The sequence below is a fragment of the Sciurus vulgaris genome, assembly GCF_902686455.1.
Source record: "Sciurus vulgaris genome assembly, chromosome: 12".
NCBI classification, from domain to species: Eukaryota; Metazoa; Chordata; class Mammalia; order Rodentia; family Sciuridae; genus Sciurus; species Sciurus vulgaris.
This window is the reverse complement of record NC_136473.1, coordinates 56,952,121-56,971,420: the sequence shown is the minus strand read 5'-3', so window position 1 is coordinate 56,971,420 and position 19,300 is coordinate 56,952,121. Positions and strand designations below refer to the sequence as shown.

General features: G+C 34.6%; 1 protein-coding gene across 3 annotated transcripts in view; it reads left to right on the top strand.

The window, feature by feature from the left end:
- The window catches only part of AHCTF1 (AT-hook containing transcription factor 1), a 65,269-nt gene extending 51,843 nt beyond the window's left edge, over positions 1-13,426 (top strand). For 2 of the 3 annotated variants that reach the window (XM_079106602.1, XM_079106600.1), the window contains exons 30-36: positions 1,509-1,608; positions 3,416-3,501; positions 5,631-5,815; positions 7,263-9,060; positions 10,199-10,332; positions 11,374-11,456; positions 12,413-13,426. In XM_079106602.1, the coding sequence (XP_078962728.1) occupies positions 1,509-1,608; positions 3,416-3,501; positions 5,631-5,815; positions 7,263-9,060; positions 10,199-10,332; positions 11,374-11,456; positions 12,413-12,605 (2,579 nt within the window). In that variant the 3' untranslated portion in view covers positions 12,606-13,426. The remainder of the gene's footprint in view (positions 1-1,508; positions 1,609-3,415; positions 3,502-5,630; positions 5,816-7,262; positions 9,061-10,198; positions 10,333-11,373; positions 11,457-12,412) is intronic. The other variant, XM_079106601.1, reaches the window with a different exon arrangement.
- The last annotated feature ends 5,874 nt before the right edge of the window (positions 13,427-19,300 follow it).

Below are 19,300 nucleotides of genomic sequence, written 5' to 3'. Positions count from 1 at the left end.
GCGCTGTAGTCTTGACTTAGAAAACCTTACCATAAATATATAGGTATAGTAGTAATAATAACAACTTTATAAAATAGATTGTTGCTGCAATTTTTAACTTATCCAGCAGCCTCAATTTACTAAAATTCCATCACAGATCAGGAAATTTGTTCTGTATTCAATCCTTATTTCCAAAATAATCACAGAACAATCAAAATAAATGTCCAAAGGCCCATTTAATATTCATTTATGTAATAATTTTTTTCCTCATATATATGCTCCAATGAGCTCTTCTTGTGCATAAATGTGCATTCTGGGTGAAACACCAAATGTGTGTAAAGTAGACATACCTTTGCCCAATTATGTAAGGATTAGTGAACTATACTGACAAGTGCTTATAATGCAATTTGATTAATACTGTTCTGGATCATATCGGGAAGAGAGATTTGACTTAGACTTGGTAGATTAGAAAACTATGCCTCTTTTTAAATTTTTTATCCCAAACACAGTTTTAGCAAGTCTACTAAGATAACTTTTTAAGTCTATAACAGCATATATTTATATAAAAACCTGTGTCGTAAGTAGATCATTTTGAGAAATATTTTCTGCCTAGACTGAAGTAATATTTCTCAAGAAGTGAGTCCAATGAAGTTTGGATTGTAAGATCTTTCTTTAGTAACAAGTGTTATTATTAATTTCTCTGTTAAATTCAGGACTCTGCTCAAATAATGTATATCTAGAGATTTACACTGCTTTTTTTTTTGCTGTGTCATAGTTCATTAAAATGTTTAAATGATAAATATTAGAATGTTCATGGCAGGGAGGCAGGCTTTCTAGTATATACCTGTAATCCCAGCTACTTGGGAGGCTAAGGCCAGGAGGAGTGCAAATTTGAACCCAGCCCAGGCAACTTAACTATATCCTCTTTCAAAATAAAACAGATTTTTTTAAAAAGGGCTTGGGAGTGTAGCTTGTGGTAAAGTGCTTGCCTAGCATGCATGAAACCCTGGGTTCCATCCCCAATACCACAATTAAAAATAAAGAAAATGATTGTACATAACAATTTATTCATGGGTTATTTCTATACTGTTGGAAGTCCCAAGTAGAAATCTGTATTTTTGTGTGTGTGTTGGGGTGGGGCATGGGGGACAGGGGGGACAGAACACATACTCTAGATGAAACCAGGCTAAATTTGAATCCTTGTTCAACTACTTACTAAGTATGCTTTGTGATCTCAGATAAACTATGCTGTGCTTTAGTTTTTCTCATCTACCTCATTGGATAGTTTGGATTAAGTGAATTGATATATGTAGAACATTTGCAATAAATTGTACCTGTTCGGCCAAAAATAAAAAGTTGGAGGTTAAGGGAAGCTCTTTGAGCTAGGCTCAGAGAATTAGTAAAAGCTCCTGACTGTCAGATGCCTAGGAAATAAACACAAAAGAATAAAAAAAGCAGGTCTAGTTCAGGACCTGTGCAAATTATAAAACATTTGGCATAAACACTATTCTTACCTGTATTATTTGTAGGCACTTTGAAAGTGGCAAAGGAGTCCCTTTCAGGATTAAATCACTTAAGCGCCACTGAAGGAGTTGAAGCTTCACTTTGTGTGCCGTCAATCCAAGAAGGGTACGTTTATAAAGACAATTTCAAATATTTTTCCAAAGAAGTTTAATGAAATTATGAACCCATAACAATATTTTTTTTATATATTAGAGCTCATTTAGATCTTTGACATCTCCACCTTGCTAATATCTGTTTTCATAGTTGTTCAGTTGTGTGTTTTTTAGTTACCATGAAATAATTCTTAATGCTATTAGACATTTCTGGAATATAGAGACCCAGTGAATTGAAGCATATTAATATTCTTTGACTATCTCATTTTGTTGAACACCAAAAGTTCATTCACAGCTATGGTATTATTCCATGCCCTTACTTAAATTTTAATAGTTTCAGGATGATATAGGCTCAGGACTCCTATAAAACCAGAGTAGAACATAGGCGAGATGGCTGAAAGAAAATTTTTTCCCTACTATTTGGTTGATACAATAATCACTAAAGTTTTATTTTTTAATAACTAATTGAAATATTATGCTATCAGATAATTTCATTGACAGCATTGCCAGGAAAGGCCATGTCATTAGGTGATATAGGACAGTGCTTGCTGTTCAAAACAGGGTCTTGTAAAATGGTGCCAGTTCCCATATAGTCTATGGTCTGTTTTAGGATAAGCAGCGTACATTAGAATGTGAATCAGTGTGCTGCTTTATTGAGAAAGTCAACTAAACTGAACTGTATGAAGTAATCAATTCACCTTCTGCAAAAGCTCTTTTCCTTATTTTTAAGAGTAAACACAGATTGCATGTCAGCACTTGGAAGTAGCACGGTTGTAGAGGATACAAAAAGGTGTCAGCTTCAATTATTAAGAGGTAGTAAAGGTTATTCAGTAAAATTAACTTACAAGTAAGTAATGAGAGTGACTTCACAAATAATCCACAAAATTCAGGAACACAGTAATCACCCGATAAGTGAAACTTGGTCACATATTTCATTTCTGAGAAAAGACTTCATACTTGATGACTTTTTCCAGGCCTTCATTGGAAATGTGGAAGAAACCATTAAGAAAAAATTATCCAATTATTTTAATGTTTTTTGAATTTTAGTGAAAATGAATGTTACTTATTACAATGGAGTTGATAGGTAGTTGCAATAGTCATTAAACAAAAGCCTTCATATGGGAAGAAACTGGTTTCAGTGAGAAACTAGGTGAATATTTAACATCTTTGTAGAGCTCTAGTTCCTTTCTAAATATAAACTCTTAATATTTTGAGGTGATTTATTCTGTTATTCTTGCTATAAGCATTGTGGTTGAGGTAAGTTTTAGACATCTGTGTGTGCACATTTCAGATACCTGTGTTTTAAAAAATTATTCTTTACTTAAAAAATCAATCTACTTTAATTGGGTTTTAGGGAAGGGCCAGCTCAGAATAGCAAAAGATCACTGTCAGCATATTCTAAAACTCATTTTATCATTATGAGTGTTTTTACCCTATTTTTCCAATTTTAAAATACTGAACCTGATCCTACTGTGTATATAGGAAATATTCCATAATACTTGACAGGCTTATTTGAAGAACATGGCCATTATTATTAAAAATTATCTAAAATCTAATTTATACTGACAAGCATTTAAATAGTTGCATTTAATGCCATGCCATTGTCACCAAAAAAGTAAAATAATAGAAAGTGGGAAAACCAAGTACAGCATTATTTGTTTCTAAATTCACTTGGTGGATTTTATGAGTTTGGTGATTTCTTTATACCTTGATTTTCATCAACAATAACAGAGACAGTAGAACAGAACTGGCAGTAAGTAGAGAAGATGGAATATTTATACATGATATGTACACTAAAGTGTTCATTTCTGTTTCTAAAGGAAAATCCCTATGGTACCAATTTTGGATGAAGGATTAATATCTATTGAAACCTACAACTCTACAATTAGAGCAGACAACAATGAATGTATGTATTATTTATGTCATTTTAATCTTTTGAGAAACGATCTTTTCTTAGAACAACAAAAATCTATTATTGAAATTTTCTTTTCTCAGTTCTTCTACACTTTTTGATTGGCTTTCCCAGATAAAAGGCATTCTAAGGAGATGTGTCAGCTGTCAAAACAATGGGTTGCTTGTAAGGAATTTTGGAACATAAAAGAATAACCAAGTCAGGGAAATTAATAAGTGTAATTCATTGAATCCCCACCCGTGCCCCCCACGCCAGTTAATCTTATTTTGGGATTGGGGGCACCTACTCTCAGACACTCTCTGTATTATAGAGGTAAAGATACTTTCTTCAGTTGGGTTCAGAAGCTTTTCACATGTGTTAATTCATTTAATCCTCACGGCACCATATGTGGTGTAGTTATCTGACTCCAAAACCCTCTGCCCTTAACTATTAAGACTTTTTTGCCTATCACAAAATACGGGCCTAGGACTAGCTTGAAAGAATAGGGGCTAGGACAAGTTTGAGCATGCCTAATGAAGAATGTAATCTGTGCTCATTATAAAATAATTCAGAATATAAAGTTGAAAACCAGGTTACTCACTTTAGAAATCCTTTATTAACTGTTTAAGGTATCTTTTTTTTTTTTTTTTTTTTTTTAATTTGTTTTCTGTGTATATTTTCCCCTGTATATGGAAAGAGGAGTTCTCAAGTAAGGTGGCTAAAAGAGCTTAGGGGTTTGAACAAGACTTCTTGGGTTCATAATCCAGTTTTGCACTTATTCTGATAAATACAGTTTTCAACGAAATGTTAATAGTGTTCATTTCATAGTTGTTAGGATTAAGCCAGTTGTGTGGAAAGTATTTAGAATAGTGCTTGGCACTTAATAAAGGCTGTTCCTATAAATCATTATTCCATTATCAGGACATTTATTATTAAAAAACACAACTTTTTTCATTTGACTTGTGTGTGTGTGTGTGCATGTGTGTGTGTGTGTGTAGGTACTGGGGATTGAACCCAGGACCTCACATATGCTAGGCAAGCACCTGCTTGCCACTGAGTTACATACCCAGCCCCTATTTAAGATACTGTTCCACGGGAGTATTATAGATGGATCTTGCCCTTTTATTGTCTCTGGTAGTATTTTATAGTAGGCATGTTCTATGATATGCTTAACTAATTGCTTATTGGTGAACATTTGGACTGATAACCATTTTTGCTTATTTTTTGTTTTACTGTTTCATTTCTGTAGGCTTATATATCTTGAAACAGTCTATGTCAGGTTTCTGATGGATAGACATGGACCTACTAGGTCAAAGAATATGCAGATTTCTCATGTTTTATTGTTTTCTCCAATAAGTATGCTATTTTAATATAGTGTTAAGAGTTAAAAGTACCTATTTTCCCATTCCTTATCTTTTTACCTTTTTATTGATTTTCTTAAACCACTAAAAAGGATTTTTAGTTAAGTTGGAGACATCTTTTCTCCTCTTGAGGTTAGTTTGTTTTTTGTGTCATTCACAAATGCTAAACCTAAATACAATCTATAATTACTAGTGATATATAGAAGTTTGATGAAAAGAAAGATGAAAGGGATTTTTTGTGAGCCCCTCCACCTAATTTTTTAAAGGGTAGAGTACATTTGTGTTTATTTGTATCTTTTTGCCAAAAGAAAGATATCCTCCTCTTGTATAGCCATATCAAAGCCCAGATTGCATGTCCTTTGTGTAATTCTATACTGGTTTAACAAAGATAGATAGTTTTCTGGTAGTCACTAGGTAACATAATTTTCAAATTAATAAAGAAACCTTGAACCTCCTCAAAGAATTTGTCATCGCATTAAAGTGTCACAATCAAAAAAAACCATTGTTGCCAGTTTTAAATGTGTAATTTATATTCTTTGTAGAAAGCATATATGTATTGTTTTCAACTAAATGTGTATTATCCTGAAGAAAAGTGGGTTTCCCTTTTTAAAGACCTTTCCCTTTTAAGATCTTAGAATGTTTTAGTATAACTTGATTAAGGTAATAATTTCAAGTGAGATATAGCTTTTCTTTCTGTTTTCTTTCTTAATCATAAGTAGATCATGTTTTTCAGTTTGAAATGTAAAAAGCTTGACTTTTTCTCCACCTCCTCCCTGTCCCCAGCAGTGGCCAGTGACCTTGGTGATAGTGGAAACTGTGGGCTCATCACATCTGAAAGTCCTGTTATCTCTGAACATACCCTAAAAGAAGATCATGGAATAGAAATTGATGTACTAAAAGAGCGTGTTGACATACCAGAGGAGAAGCCTCCAATTTCTGACAGTTCTTCTGATACTCAAGAAATTCATGTAAAAAAATTAATTTTTTACTTCTTTGTCAGTCTTTTAGTTTTGGTTTAGTTAGGTTTCAAGATATGATTTCTCAAATTTAATATATTCATTTAATTGAATGCTATATTAAAAATCTTAACAATTTGTACTAAATAAGAACATTAATATTTTATGGAATATAAAAGAATACATCCTTTAAGAAATTGGTTTTCATGAAAACCAATTTTCCATTAAAGAAGCCACAGTTTAATGATTTAATTTTTACTTATCTGCTTCAATTTAAAGTTTTTTTTTTAGCCAGAAGAAAACATACAATGACTGCTCCTGAGACAATAAGACTGTTGAGAGCTTATATATGAAAACAAGTAGATAAAATTAAACAGTAATCCCCATCCCCACCCCAGGCATATTTTGTGAGGATGATATTTACCTGGGTGATGTTCAACTTCTGTGCAACTCCAAAAAGCATTTGTGTGTGTGTGTGTGTACCTAATATGTTTTATGGGTTTTTTTTATAATTTGACCAAATCTTTATTATCAAAAGGCAACTTTCATACTTAAGAGAAAAAAATTATGTATAGAAATCTGTATGGAGTTTGGGGAGTAATATTAAAATGTTATAATTATTCATGTTCATCTTCTTGAACAGATTAAATAAATGGTTAAAGTCCCTATTCCTTTAGTTGTGAAACAGTAAAAATGTGGGCATGGTGTAAATGGGAATCCTCACTTACATACTATTTCCAATCTGTCATCTCAATGTTTGGGGAATGGGAAAATGTCATTGTCTAGGTGGGTGGTAATGTTCTACCTTCTTGGTCAGGAGATCTCTCTGTTACTCTCTACCTCCTCCTTTTTCTCCCCTTCCCTTACCAAAAGGTAAATGCAAGGACCATTCCTTCTTCCACCAAACCCTTGCAGGAGAGGTACTGAACTTGAAAGCCTTAGGAATTTCATGGTTTATGCAGCCCCAGCAAAGGGAAGAGGATTGAGTCTAGCCCAAGGGAGCTTATGTAGGTGAATTGTTCTTCAACCTTATGGGGATCATGCTGTTACGTATGGATAGTTAGGTAATTTGGGGATTTTTGTTAAAATATAGTTTGGGGATTGTTTTCTCCAGTTAAGTTTTCTGTTGGGTAAGAATAGAAAAAGTCCTAATTTTCATAGTAGTCTCATAATAATTTTCAAGTTTTCATTAATACTGTCTCAGCTAGGGAAATGTAGAATTTATAGTTTAAATACAGTCATAATCTCTGAATTTAGTTATTTTGACTGAATTCTCATTCAGGCCTGATTTTTAAAATGAATATATATAAAGTAAACCTTGTAGTATGTGCCAAATATCAAATGTAGTATATTTTTTTAAATGCACACACCAAGAGTAAGTTGGTCATTAAAAATCTTCGTGCTTTAAGTTAGAATAGATTTTTAAATTCCTTAACCTGGTGCCTTTAATTCATTTTAGGTAACTGGACATGAAAAGCTTGAAGTTCAAAATTCAGGAGAAGAGGCTAGGAATCTTTCATTTAACGAGTTATATCCCTCAGGAACTCTTAAGCTTCAATATAATTTTGATGCTATTGAGCAACAGTTTTGTGACTTGCCTAATAATAAAGACTCTGCTGAATGTGATATTGCTGAAGTAGATGGGGAACTTTTTGTGGCCCAGAGCAACTTTACCTTGATATTGGAAGGTGAAGAAGGAGAAGTTGAGACAGGTGATTCTGCAACATCTAATGTGTTACCTAAAGTAGTTAATACAACAACCAAGGAAAAACTTGTATACAGTGTGGAACATGATGATCGTGGACATGTCTCAGATTTTCCATCTATCATAACTAGTGATCAAGAATCCCAAAAGGTAGAGACTTTACCATATGTGCCTGAACCCATTAAAGTAGCAATTGCAGAAAATTTATTAGATGTGATTAAAGACACAAGAAGTAAAGAAATTACTTCAGATGTAATGGAGCAGTCCATTCATGAAAGCGTACCTTTAATAAGACAGAAGGTAATGTGTTCCACCAAATTTGTCAAACCTGCAATTAAGACTGTTCAGGAAACAAGTACCATGACTATAAATGTCAGCCAGGGTGATGACATGGTTTCCTCCAGAACACGCATGAGAAAGCGTGTCCAAAACCTGAATATCACTACAGCAGGGCAGGAGTCAGCAGATGTTGCTACTCCCAAGATGCTGGGGCCACGATCTGTAAAGAAAACTAGAAAAGCGAAAGAAATTTCTGAGGTTTCTGAAAGTGCCTATTCTGATATCAAAGGAGTATCTCAGAACCAGCAGATACCTCAAAATTCTATTATTTCTAGAAGAGGAAGGAAGAAAAAAGAAACGAATCCAGATGCATTAGATAGTATTGATTCTGTGGAACAAGAATTGGAAGTTACTTCCGGTAGGGAACTAAAAAAGTTAAAATCATCCCAGCTATTAAAATCAGCAACTGAAGAAATTTCTTTTAGAAAAGAAGTTAAGCTTTCATCTGTTGCAAAAAGGACTCCTAGAAGAACCAGAAAATCTGTAGAAAATCAGGAAAGTGCTGAAATTATAAAAGATCTAGAAGTTAGTAAAGTAGCAAGTCCTAGTAGGACTGTCAAGAAGCTGAGAAAAGCTGATAGAGAAGCTTCTGAAAATATACAGGAAGGGAAATCCAGTGACCAGCAACTGCCTGTTAAACGTAGTAGAAGGATCAGAGAGAAAGAAATTACTATGTTAGATGTGATAGAAGAGTCTAAACTTGATTCCTCCCAGTTGATTCTTCAAGCAGAAATTGATTTACCTGCCACACCTAGGAAACGCGGTAGACCAAGGAAAATAAATCCATCAGAAGATGTTGGATCTAAGACTGTTAAAGAAGAGAAAAGTCCCAAGAAGAGAGTTCTTAGCATCCGAAGATCTGTAAGGAACACCCCAGCTAGAAATGAAAATATTGATGATGGGAAACCAGTTTTTGAAAAATCCATTTTAGTGCCAAGTGAGGAACTTGTGATGACAAGCTCTAAGAAAAAACTTACCAAGAAGACTAAAAATCAAAATCAGAAACGTTCATTACACCCTGTATCAGATGAAATGACACACAAACAAACAAATGACCAAGAAGAAAGATTGCTTGCCACCTCAACTTTTACTAAATCTTCCCGTAGTACAAGAACTAGGTCTAGCAAGACCATCTTGTTACCAGACCTTTCTGAACCAAAAAGTGAACCTTTATTTTCTCCTCCTGCAGCAGAGGTTCCAAGGAAAGTGAAAGGTACTTTTATTTTTACTCATATTTTCCATATCATGCAGAATCTTCATCTAAAATTAATTGTTTAAAAGTTCTATTTGGTTTGATTTGACTTAAGGCCCTTATTTGCTCTAAAAAATTTGTAGTTACAGGAAATCTTCCCTCCCTCCCCCAGTACCTCCCTACCAAAGAAAGAAAAAAACAACTCTAAAACAAATTGTTTAAAGATTTCATGTTTCCAAATCTCTTTTGAGATTTCAAGAATTCTGGGCTAGGGAGATAGCTCAGTCAGTAGAGTGCTTGCCTTGTAAGCACAAGGCCCTGGGTTCGATCCCCAGCACCTAACATAGTTTTTATTTTTTGGTACCAAGAATTGAACCTAAGGACACTTAAATCTGCAAACTAAAATTTTCTATCTCCAACATTCTCTGTGCTGAAACTCTTTAAAATGCATTGTACTTTTGTAGTCATTTCCCAAGCCCAGAAAAGCAGTTTTGTCAGCTGGCCATAGTTTGGTTGGGCACAGTGGACACATTTATACTATAAAAAAATCAAATCAGATCTGCCTTTTTTAACCCAGAGCACTGTTTACCAGCATACTAATGATTTTGAACCTAACATTTGAGCTCCTTTAAAAGCATTGACTGTGTCAAAACTTAACCCTCAGGATGCTTACAGGGATGGGTGAGGAATTGATATACAAAAAATAGTCTCATCTGTGCTATAATAGAAACATGGAAGGAACAGTAAATAGAAGCTGAACATTTTTGTACATGATACCAAATTTTTTTGTTTCCTTACTCCTTTGAAATAGTTGCAGAAAGTTTCTGTGAAGAATATTTGAGAAGCAGAACAGATTAAAACTAATGGGTTATACAATTTTGTGCCTGTCTTTTAAGTCATATGTTTATATTATAGCATTATTTATTTTGAGTCATTAAATATTTGTAAACAATTAAAGGTAAACATTTGGTTTACCCAAATGATACTGAAATCCGCCCCCATCTCCCCATCATTTCTTTGTCCTAACTTGGTAATTAAGTTAGGATACCTGTGTTTCTAGATTTCGTAATGTTTGCATCTTTCTAATATGCATCATTTATTTCAAGTATCTTGTTGAAATATACATACAGATACATTTTTTCCCCCAACTTTTCTTTAGCTGAGAAAATAGAGGCTCCTACACAGTTGAAAGAATTAGTTTCAGATTTATCTTCCCAGTTTGTCTTCTCACCTCCTGCTTTGAGGACCAGGCGAAAGAACATATCCAGTGCATCCAAGGTTATAGATGAACTGGTAAGAAATACATGATTTTGTATATGTTTATTTAGACATTTTATTTTTAAAATATATCCTAAATAATCTTTTAAGGTAGCATTCATTTTTGGTAAAAATCCAAAACTGTCATGTCTTTACTGTTAAAGACCCTACTTTTAAGACACATCTTTGTTACTGATGATACATTACTTATTGGCAACTGAAATTTAAATTACCTATTGAGGGAATGGTCTTTAAATGTTAGTGCCTATCAGAATTATCTAGGTGTGTTTATCTGTGATATAGGTCCTTGAGCCCCTGATGTGTCATTCAAAGAGCATCTCTGGGGAAGTTGTTTCAGTGACCTAGTTATACATTACCCTAGAGGGGGAAATTCTTCAGGGATTATGAGTCCCTTATATATATATATATATATATATATATGAATATTAATTTGTAGGCATTTATTGAAATAATTGGCTTATACAAAAGTAACTCAGCTCACAGTTGATTGAAATACATAGTTTAATTGAAGAGACAAAAACAATACAAAAATTATTTCATTGCTTGATAAGAATCATTTATACCCAAATACCTTTGTAGACAGAGGGCAGGGAAGACAGTCATTCCTGGACAGAGAAAACAGTTGGTAAATGGAATATGTGGCAAGGGTGGGTAGGTTAGGAGTGTTCACAAACTAGCAAATATTCATGTATTTACTTTAGGTCATTTCTATGCAAGATGAATTCTAGGCAGAAAAAAAAAGTTGTTGGTGGCCTAATCTGTACAAGATATAAAGCCTGGATTGGGAACTCAAGCAATGGGAACAGCACTTGTCAGTTTCCATTGAAGATAAAACACAAGACTTGGCATACAGTTGACTTGTGGGAGTGAGGAATTAAGAGCAGCAGTCTTAGCCAGGGTTTCTACTAAAGAATGGAAGGAGTCAGTTTGGGACTATATAAGTTTGAATTTATTTGCAGTGTTTGGCTATATTCTTTGACTCAGGATAAAACTTAAGAATTTAGATTTTAAATGTTTAATTACTTAGGATTTATCTCTGTAAAATTTCAACCCTAGAGAGATGATGCTAAATCAGGAGAAACTGTGGGAGAGCAAAAAGTGAAAAGAATCAGGACTGCAAAAAGAAAACAAGCAAGCAAGTAAGTATGACTTTCCATTCTGCAATATCTCACCATTTGTTTCTGCAAATTACAGATGATAAGAGTCTTATTTTAAAAGGGCAGTTATGACTGGGGAATGTAGATCAGTGGTAGAGCACTTGCCTAGTGGGCACAAGGCCCTGGGTTTTATCCCCATCATTGCAAAAAAGAAAAGGGAAATTCTTATGGACGTTTCTAGCATTGGCTCCTTGACATTGTTAGAATTTGCTGCTAAACGAGTGATCTATAGCAATCACAAAAAGCCTATTCATACTTTATAAAGAAGGTAATTTAGTACCCAGCTGTTCTCTCCTCCTTTTTGCAGTGGGTGGAGAAGGATGTGGGATGGTTCACCTTTCCAGTAATAAAGATGGTTTTGGTATTGATAAATAATTGTAAACTTTAAGATTCTGCAGTTATTTCACTAAAAATGAAACTGTATCCATGGGGAAATTAACTCCATTTCAGATACATTAAAAGTGCCAATCCATTTTCTTTAAAAACTGATTTAATGAGATTCCTGACTACATTAGTAACACTAAAAGTTGGCTTTGTATATATTTGAAAAACTACTTCATGTTTGTTAAATTATACGTGTATTTGTCAGTTGCTTTCTCTTGACTGTCTGGGCCTGCTGGACCCTCTTCACATGGATTTACTGCTAGGACTTGGTCCACCCATCCTTGCCAGCAGTATTTATTAACGCATGTGAACCAATTAAAGGAAAATTTATCAATGATTTTTTTTTTTTTAAATGTCTATGTCAGAAAACAAAACTCCTCTTAAGTGAAACCTGACTCTAATTAGCTTACATGACTTTAAAAGGTGTGCTTCTCTTTTGATTGCATTACCTCTCTTGCAAAATGAAAGCACTTGTGAAGTATCTTTCACAGTGTTGAGAAAACAGTTATTTTTGTCATATAATGCATTTATTCTTGTTTGATTCTATCTTTCAGAAATACAGAAGAAGAAAGTTCTTGGTCACCTCCTCCAATAAAAATTAAGCTGATTTCTCCCTTGGCAAGCCCAATTGAAGGAGTAAAGAGCAAACCAAGAAAAACTGCAGAAGTTAAAGGAAACACTCTTGGAAGGGGCAGAAAGAAACCATCCTCCTTTCCAAAGCAAGTTTTACGCAGGAAAATGCTATAATTTTTTTTTCCAAGATTTTAATGTACACCTGTTTGTAGTCATCAAAATTGTGTGGATTATTAAAAATTGCCCAATTTGGAAGAAAATAATTTATATAAATTATTGTAAATTTTTGTAAATAGAATGTCTTCAATACGTAAAGTAACTCCATATGGAGTGTGATTCTTTTAGTTCAGGTGTTTTTTCTATTTTATATTAAGACTTCATACATTTATATTATATGTAAATATGGCTTCTTATTGGAATGTTAAATAAAATATATACTTAACAGTAGTTTGTGTCTTAGATTTTTGAAAGGGGATTTCTGTATTAATGATTTTATATGCTAGTAGGCATTTGTCCCATTTTTCTCTCTACAGTTAAAATATTAGACCAATCTTAAAATGAGGGTGATTGTACTATTATTTTTAAAAGTTGTTATTTTATAATTTATGCACTTTGATTTTGTGATTAAGATTTCTAATCATAATGTGTATTTTTATTTGGTTTTTGCCTTTTACTATGCTGAAATTGAATTATGGGCATGTAATCCTGCTGCCTTTTTGTAGTTTCACAAATTTTGTGTAATCTACCTCAGATGAGTAATTTTCCAAGTAATGCATTGGTTAACTCTAATGTTGGCATTTCTTGTTCAGCAAGCTTAAAGGCTATTTATCTTTAATGTCTCTTAATTTAGAGACTTATTACCCAGGTTAGATTGACCGGTTCACTGCTTATTAGCAACCTCATGAAAAGATTTGAGAAAAAAAATGTAAAATAAATCTGTTTTACAGATACTCAGTGCACCTAATATTGATAAGGGGAGAAGTCTGGATACATTTTTATAATATTCTTGCTATGAAGGAACTTCTTAATCACAGAAATCCCTTAATATTCAGGATTTAAAACTGGCAAATTAATTATCATAGGACCTCAGGCACAGATTGAGAATGGGAAGAGTATGAGTAGATATGGAACAAGAGAAAACAAAAGCACCCTTTTTTCTGCAGTAAGACTTTGTGCAATGAAGTAATGATACTTGATGCAGGCCATAAAGTTCATCAATAAATAAGTGTTGTAAAATAATTTATAGTAGGTAATTGATAGTGTGTAATGAATGGACCATTAATAATTGATCTTCTGGAAACAAACCGCCTTTGTCAGCTAAGCTTTTAATGTTTTAGTGTGAAGCATAGCAGTGTGGCTTTCTACATTATTTTTCTACCAAATAACAGTATGGACAATATGAAAATGATGAGAATGCCTCTGCCAAGTAGTGACCGTGTGACAGTAGCAGTACGAGTGCGGCCATTTAGTCAGGTTAGTGGTAAATGTCACATTGCCTTGTTGAAAATTTAACTGATTTTGATTTTATTAATTTTTTAATGATAATTATAAAACTTGTATTTAAGCTGCTTGTCATTTATGGAATATTAATCTTATTTAAATGAATTTGTTAATAAAGATCTAAATATAATTTAGTAAGCACTTAATTTTATTCCTTGGCACAAGTAGCACAATAAAAAAATTGATAAAAAGATAACACTGTCAAGTTAGTGTTTTTTTATACCAGTGCAATTTGGTAAATATAGGCATGTGATACTCTTTAATGTACCCCCCCCATAAAAGATCAGACAAATAGCCAATTCTAAATGAACTCTGTGTTGTAATGAATTCGTGAATAAGTGTATTTTTATATTGCTTTTCAACACTGTTAAAATATTTTTAGGATAGTTCATCAATTGTACTCTAGAACTTTATAGCAACCATATATCCATATCAGTCATTGGTAAAATTCTGAACTACTGACCCATTCAGCAAACTTTTTAACCAGCTGCTATGGATCAAACAAGATACTGAGAACACAAAGGAAAATGTTTTTATTCACTAGCAGCCTTAGTCTTACATAAATAAATTTGCTAAATAATCTTGTATTCAGTAGTAAGGAAATAATATACTCAGAAAAAGATCAGGTTTAGTGAATTCTGCCTGGACAGATCTTAAAGGTTTCTTAGATCTCAATAGAAACATTTGAGAGAGAATACTATAAAGAATAAATAAAATTTGGATCAGGACAGTGGTAGACAGAACACACAAAGACTTGACAAAAACTTCCTGATTGGGATACTATGTCGTGCTGATCCTGTGATGTGGGTCTTTCCCACTTTTATAACTTGCCTTTTCTTGTTCATCAGTATACTTTGGTTGCTATCAGATCTATCCTTTGCCTTCATAGTCATCCATGTTGTGGAAAATATTTCAGTAGTCAAGTAGTAATATAATTAGATGACTTCTAAGTGTAACAACTGTTGACAGCTTCTGAAGTAGCATGGTTTCTTAGGCAACTGATCAAAGACATGCCAAAGAATTAATGACCAGTAAATTTAAATGCCATCCCACTCCCCCAGAAAAGAAGAAAACATTTTCTAAGCTACTTAAACCAAAAGCAGTGTTCTCACAAGTCTTTCACTGGCCTCTAGTATTGCTAGAGTAACCACTTGCAGGTTTTAAATAAATAATGAAAAGGATTTGGAGGAGTAGGTGCTAAAATGTTTCTTTTCTAACTTGTTTCTCTTTGGAGAATGCAGGACATAGAATCCAGGACTTGCCACATTCCAGGTTAAATGCTCTGCCGCTGATCCCATCCTACTCAGTTGTTAGGTATTTACAGAAATTTTAAAAAGGTGGCTGTAAGTTTTGCTATCTTATCCAAATTCACCACTGGAGGTGGTTAGCTGAGGTTGGAACCATAGCAAAGACAAGAGGATGAATTCAAGGCAATTTGAAGGAAAATAGTTAAAGTCTCATACTTGGAAAACTGCAATACCTCCTATGTGAACTTGGAACTCCCAATTAATTACCTGGCAATAAGAAAACTGAAAATCAGTGTCTTGTAACTCCTTGCTCAAAACCTTCCAGTTGCTTAAAAATTCAGTTTTACAGTTTACAAGGGCCGGGGTGACATATGCTGCCCAATTTTCTAATTCCATATTTAGTCTTCATTCAGAGAACCAATTTGATCTTTAAAAAAATTTTGTTTGTTCTATTTAGTTATATGTGACAGCAGAATGCATTCTGATTTTATACAAATGGAGTACACCTTTTCATTTCTCTGATTGTACACCATGTAGAGTCACGCCATTCGTGTATTGATGTCTGTCTCATTCCACCATCTTTCTTTCCCCCACCTCCTACCTCACCTCATTTCCAACTACACAATTCAACATTCCTCTATTTGAAAACCAACTTTATGAAGCCATCTTTCAAATACTCTGGCAATTCGATGATTTTTAGTATAGTCAGATAAAATGCAACCATCACCTCAGTTCTAGAACATTCCATCATCTCCAAAAAGAACCTATGAACCTATGAAATCTACTAGTTCCCCACCTGTAAGCAACTACTAAACTACTCTTTGGTCAATTTCTTTGTGCTGGATATTTCCTTTGGGATCATACGTAATCTTTTGTGACTGAATACCTCACTTTTTTTGAGATGGGGTCTGGCTAAGTTAAACAGATTGATCTTAACTCCTGAACCCAAGTGATCTTCCTACTCCAGCCTCCTGTGTAGCTGGGAATGAAGGTGTGTGCTACCATACCCCACTCAAAATTGCATTCTTTTTTTTTTTTTTTTTTTAATTCATTTCATTGTAAACAAATGGGATACATCTTGTTTCTCTGTACATGAAGTAGAGGCATACCATTTGTGTAATCATACATTTACCTAGGGTAATAGTTTTTTATTCATTCTGTTATTTTTTTCTTCCCCTTCACCCCTCCCACCCCTCATCCTTCTATACAGTCCCTCCTTCCTCCATTCTTGCCCCCCTCCCACCCCCCATTATGTGTTATCATCCGCTTATCAGTGAGATCATTCATCCTTTGGTTTTTTGAGATTGGCTTATCTCACTTAGCATGATATTCTCCAATTTCATCCATTTGCCTGCAAATGCCATAATTTTATTATTCTTTATGGCTGAGTAATATTCCATTGTGTGTGTGTGTATATATATACCACAGTTTCTTTATCCATTCATCAATTGAAGGGCATCTAGGTTGGTTCCACAATCTGGCTATTGAGAATTGAGCGGCTATGAACATTATTGTGGCAAAATTGCATTCTTTATAAAAATATTTTGTCATACAGATATATCAAGTTTTGCTTATCCATTTATCAGTTGCTATACTAAATTGTTTTCACCTTTTGACTATTGTAAATAGTCCTCTAAGAAACTTTTCTGTAACGTTTTTGTGTGGATCTATGTTTTTATTTCTTTTGGTTTTATACCTAGGCATGGAATTGGTGAGCCATCGAGTAACAGTTTAATTAGTTGAGATCCTGCCTGGTTGTTTTCTAGAGCAGCTACATCTGTTTACATTCCCACCAGTTGTGCTTGAGGGTTCCATTTCTTCACCTCTTTGCCATACTTGTCGTCTGTCTTTTTGATTATATTCATCCAAGTCAATGTGAAGTGGCATTCCATGGCTTTTATTTGCATTTCCCTAGTAACCAATTATGTCAAGCATTTTTTTCATGTGTTTAATGTCCATTTGTTTATCACTCTTGGACAAATTGTCTATTCAGAGAGACTTTGCTTATTTTTTATTGGGTTATCTATCATTCACTCATTTATTCATTAATTCATTCAGACACACCTGTGTTGCCCACAGTGCTGACCTCAAACTCTTAGGCTCACATGATCCTCCTGCCTCAGCCTTCTGAGTAATGGAGGAAATAGGGGCATAGCTCCCATAACTGGCTCTTTTATTAACTGACCCTATAGATTCTGGATACAATTCCTTATCAAATAAATGATTTGAAAATTGTCTGCTTTCTGTTAGTTGTTTTTATTTTTTCCATATTTTTGGTGGTGCCCATGGAAGCATTGGTGGCTACATTGCCACCCCTTATTTTTTATTTTGAAACAGCCTTGATAAAATTGCTGAGGCTGACATTGAACTTGTGATCCTCTTGTCTCAGCCTCCCAAGTACCTGGGATTACAGCCTGCACTCCTGGGAGAAACAATTTGACAAGGTTCAATTTATTTTAGGGTTTGTGCCTTGTTGGAATTTTGAATCCTTCACCCCATCCAAGGTCATGAAACTTTGCTTCTATTTTCCTATAAGGGTTTTGTAGTTTTAACTCATTTAGGTCCTTGATCCATTGGGAGGTAATTTTTGTATATAGTTCAAGTTCATTCTTTTGCACATGAATATCTAGTTCTGGTACTATGTCTTGAGAAGGCTATTCTTTCACTATTGGATGGCTTGGGTAGACTTATTGAAAATCGGTTGATCACAAATATCTGGGTTTATTTCTGGACTCATTCCAGATAAACTGTGTTCCAATGTAGTGAAGGACCAGCTTAAAATCCAAGAAAAGGGCAGATCCTTAGATCCTAATTGCAGAGTAAAATGCATGATCCTGGGCAGCAATAAGACAAGTGGATCCTCTAATTTGGTTCAGAGAAAGGTGTTTATCAAGCGGTCAAGACAAATATGACTTCATCAGAGCTCGAATGTACCTGGTTTATCTTAAACTAATATCAAAAACCTCAAGCAAATTCTTGGCACCAAGGGCACAGGGTCCTACATACCCATGCTGGGAAACCTGACCAAGTTTGCTCAAGGGCAATCATGGTGATTACAAATGGTTTTGATTATAGTATGCTCAGAAACTAGGGACAACTAACCAGTTTTGCTCAAGTGAGATCATATTGGTTATAAAGTGATTTTGTTTAGGATATGCTGGGAAACTAGGAAAAACTAACAAGTTGCTCACTAAATCCCTACATCCAACTCTTCAACCAGCAATTACAGTTTCATCCCCCACCTTTCCACAGTGTGCCCTGAGTCTTTAGTTATTAAGTATTAATTTGGTGGTATGCCATAAGACCATTTACCCAATTTGTAAGCAAAGTCCACAGCAATGGTAGAGGCACATGCACAAAGAGACAATAATTATGCAAATGATTATTTTTTCCACCATGAGTTCCAAGAACCAACGAATAACCTACTATGTTTCCTGGGGACAGGATCAGTTTGGTTTTCATGTGACATGAGGTGTATGACAGGGTATACAGATTTTTGTCTTGATAATAGCATGCACTCCAGGGGAAACAAAAAAGACATAGCTATGGCAAAAGAAAAAATGTTTACTGGGGTCTTACAAGGGTAAATCTGTACTGTCCATCAAGATAATCCTGGTGGCATCACTTCTGGTAGACAACAGGGCAGCAGGCAGCAGCTGGGGTTGGTGTGCTGATCAATAGGACAGGGTCTGATTCTTAAAACTAACAGCAAAATGGCACACCAGACCATGAGGCCAACTCTAGTGCCCAGAGCTGTTTTCTTTAGCCAACTCAGGACATAAGTCTGACCACAGTTGGAGAGTCCAGAAGGATCAACAAGAATCTAGTTGGGAGGGCCAGATATCCTTCATACTGTGGTAAGAAATAACTGACCCCTGCAGGGGAGGTCAAACCACTCGTGTTGCACACTTGTTCCCTCCCCCAGATTTAATGGTTACCGTGTACAAAATGGAAGTGCTTTCTGTCAATCCTGGCTGGCAATATAGCGTCTGAATATACAGCTTGGACATGGGTAGTTTTGGGGCAGGGTCTGGAGCTTCTAGGTGCTAATAAACAGCAGAAATGCCAGCTGTATAGGCATTAAAACTTATTAACGCTTCTCCAAAGGACTTAAGCAAGCAA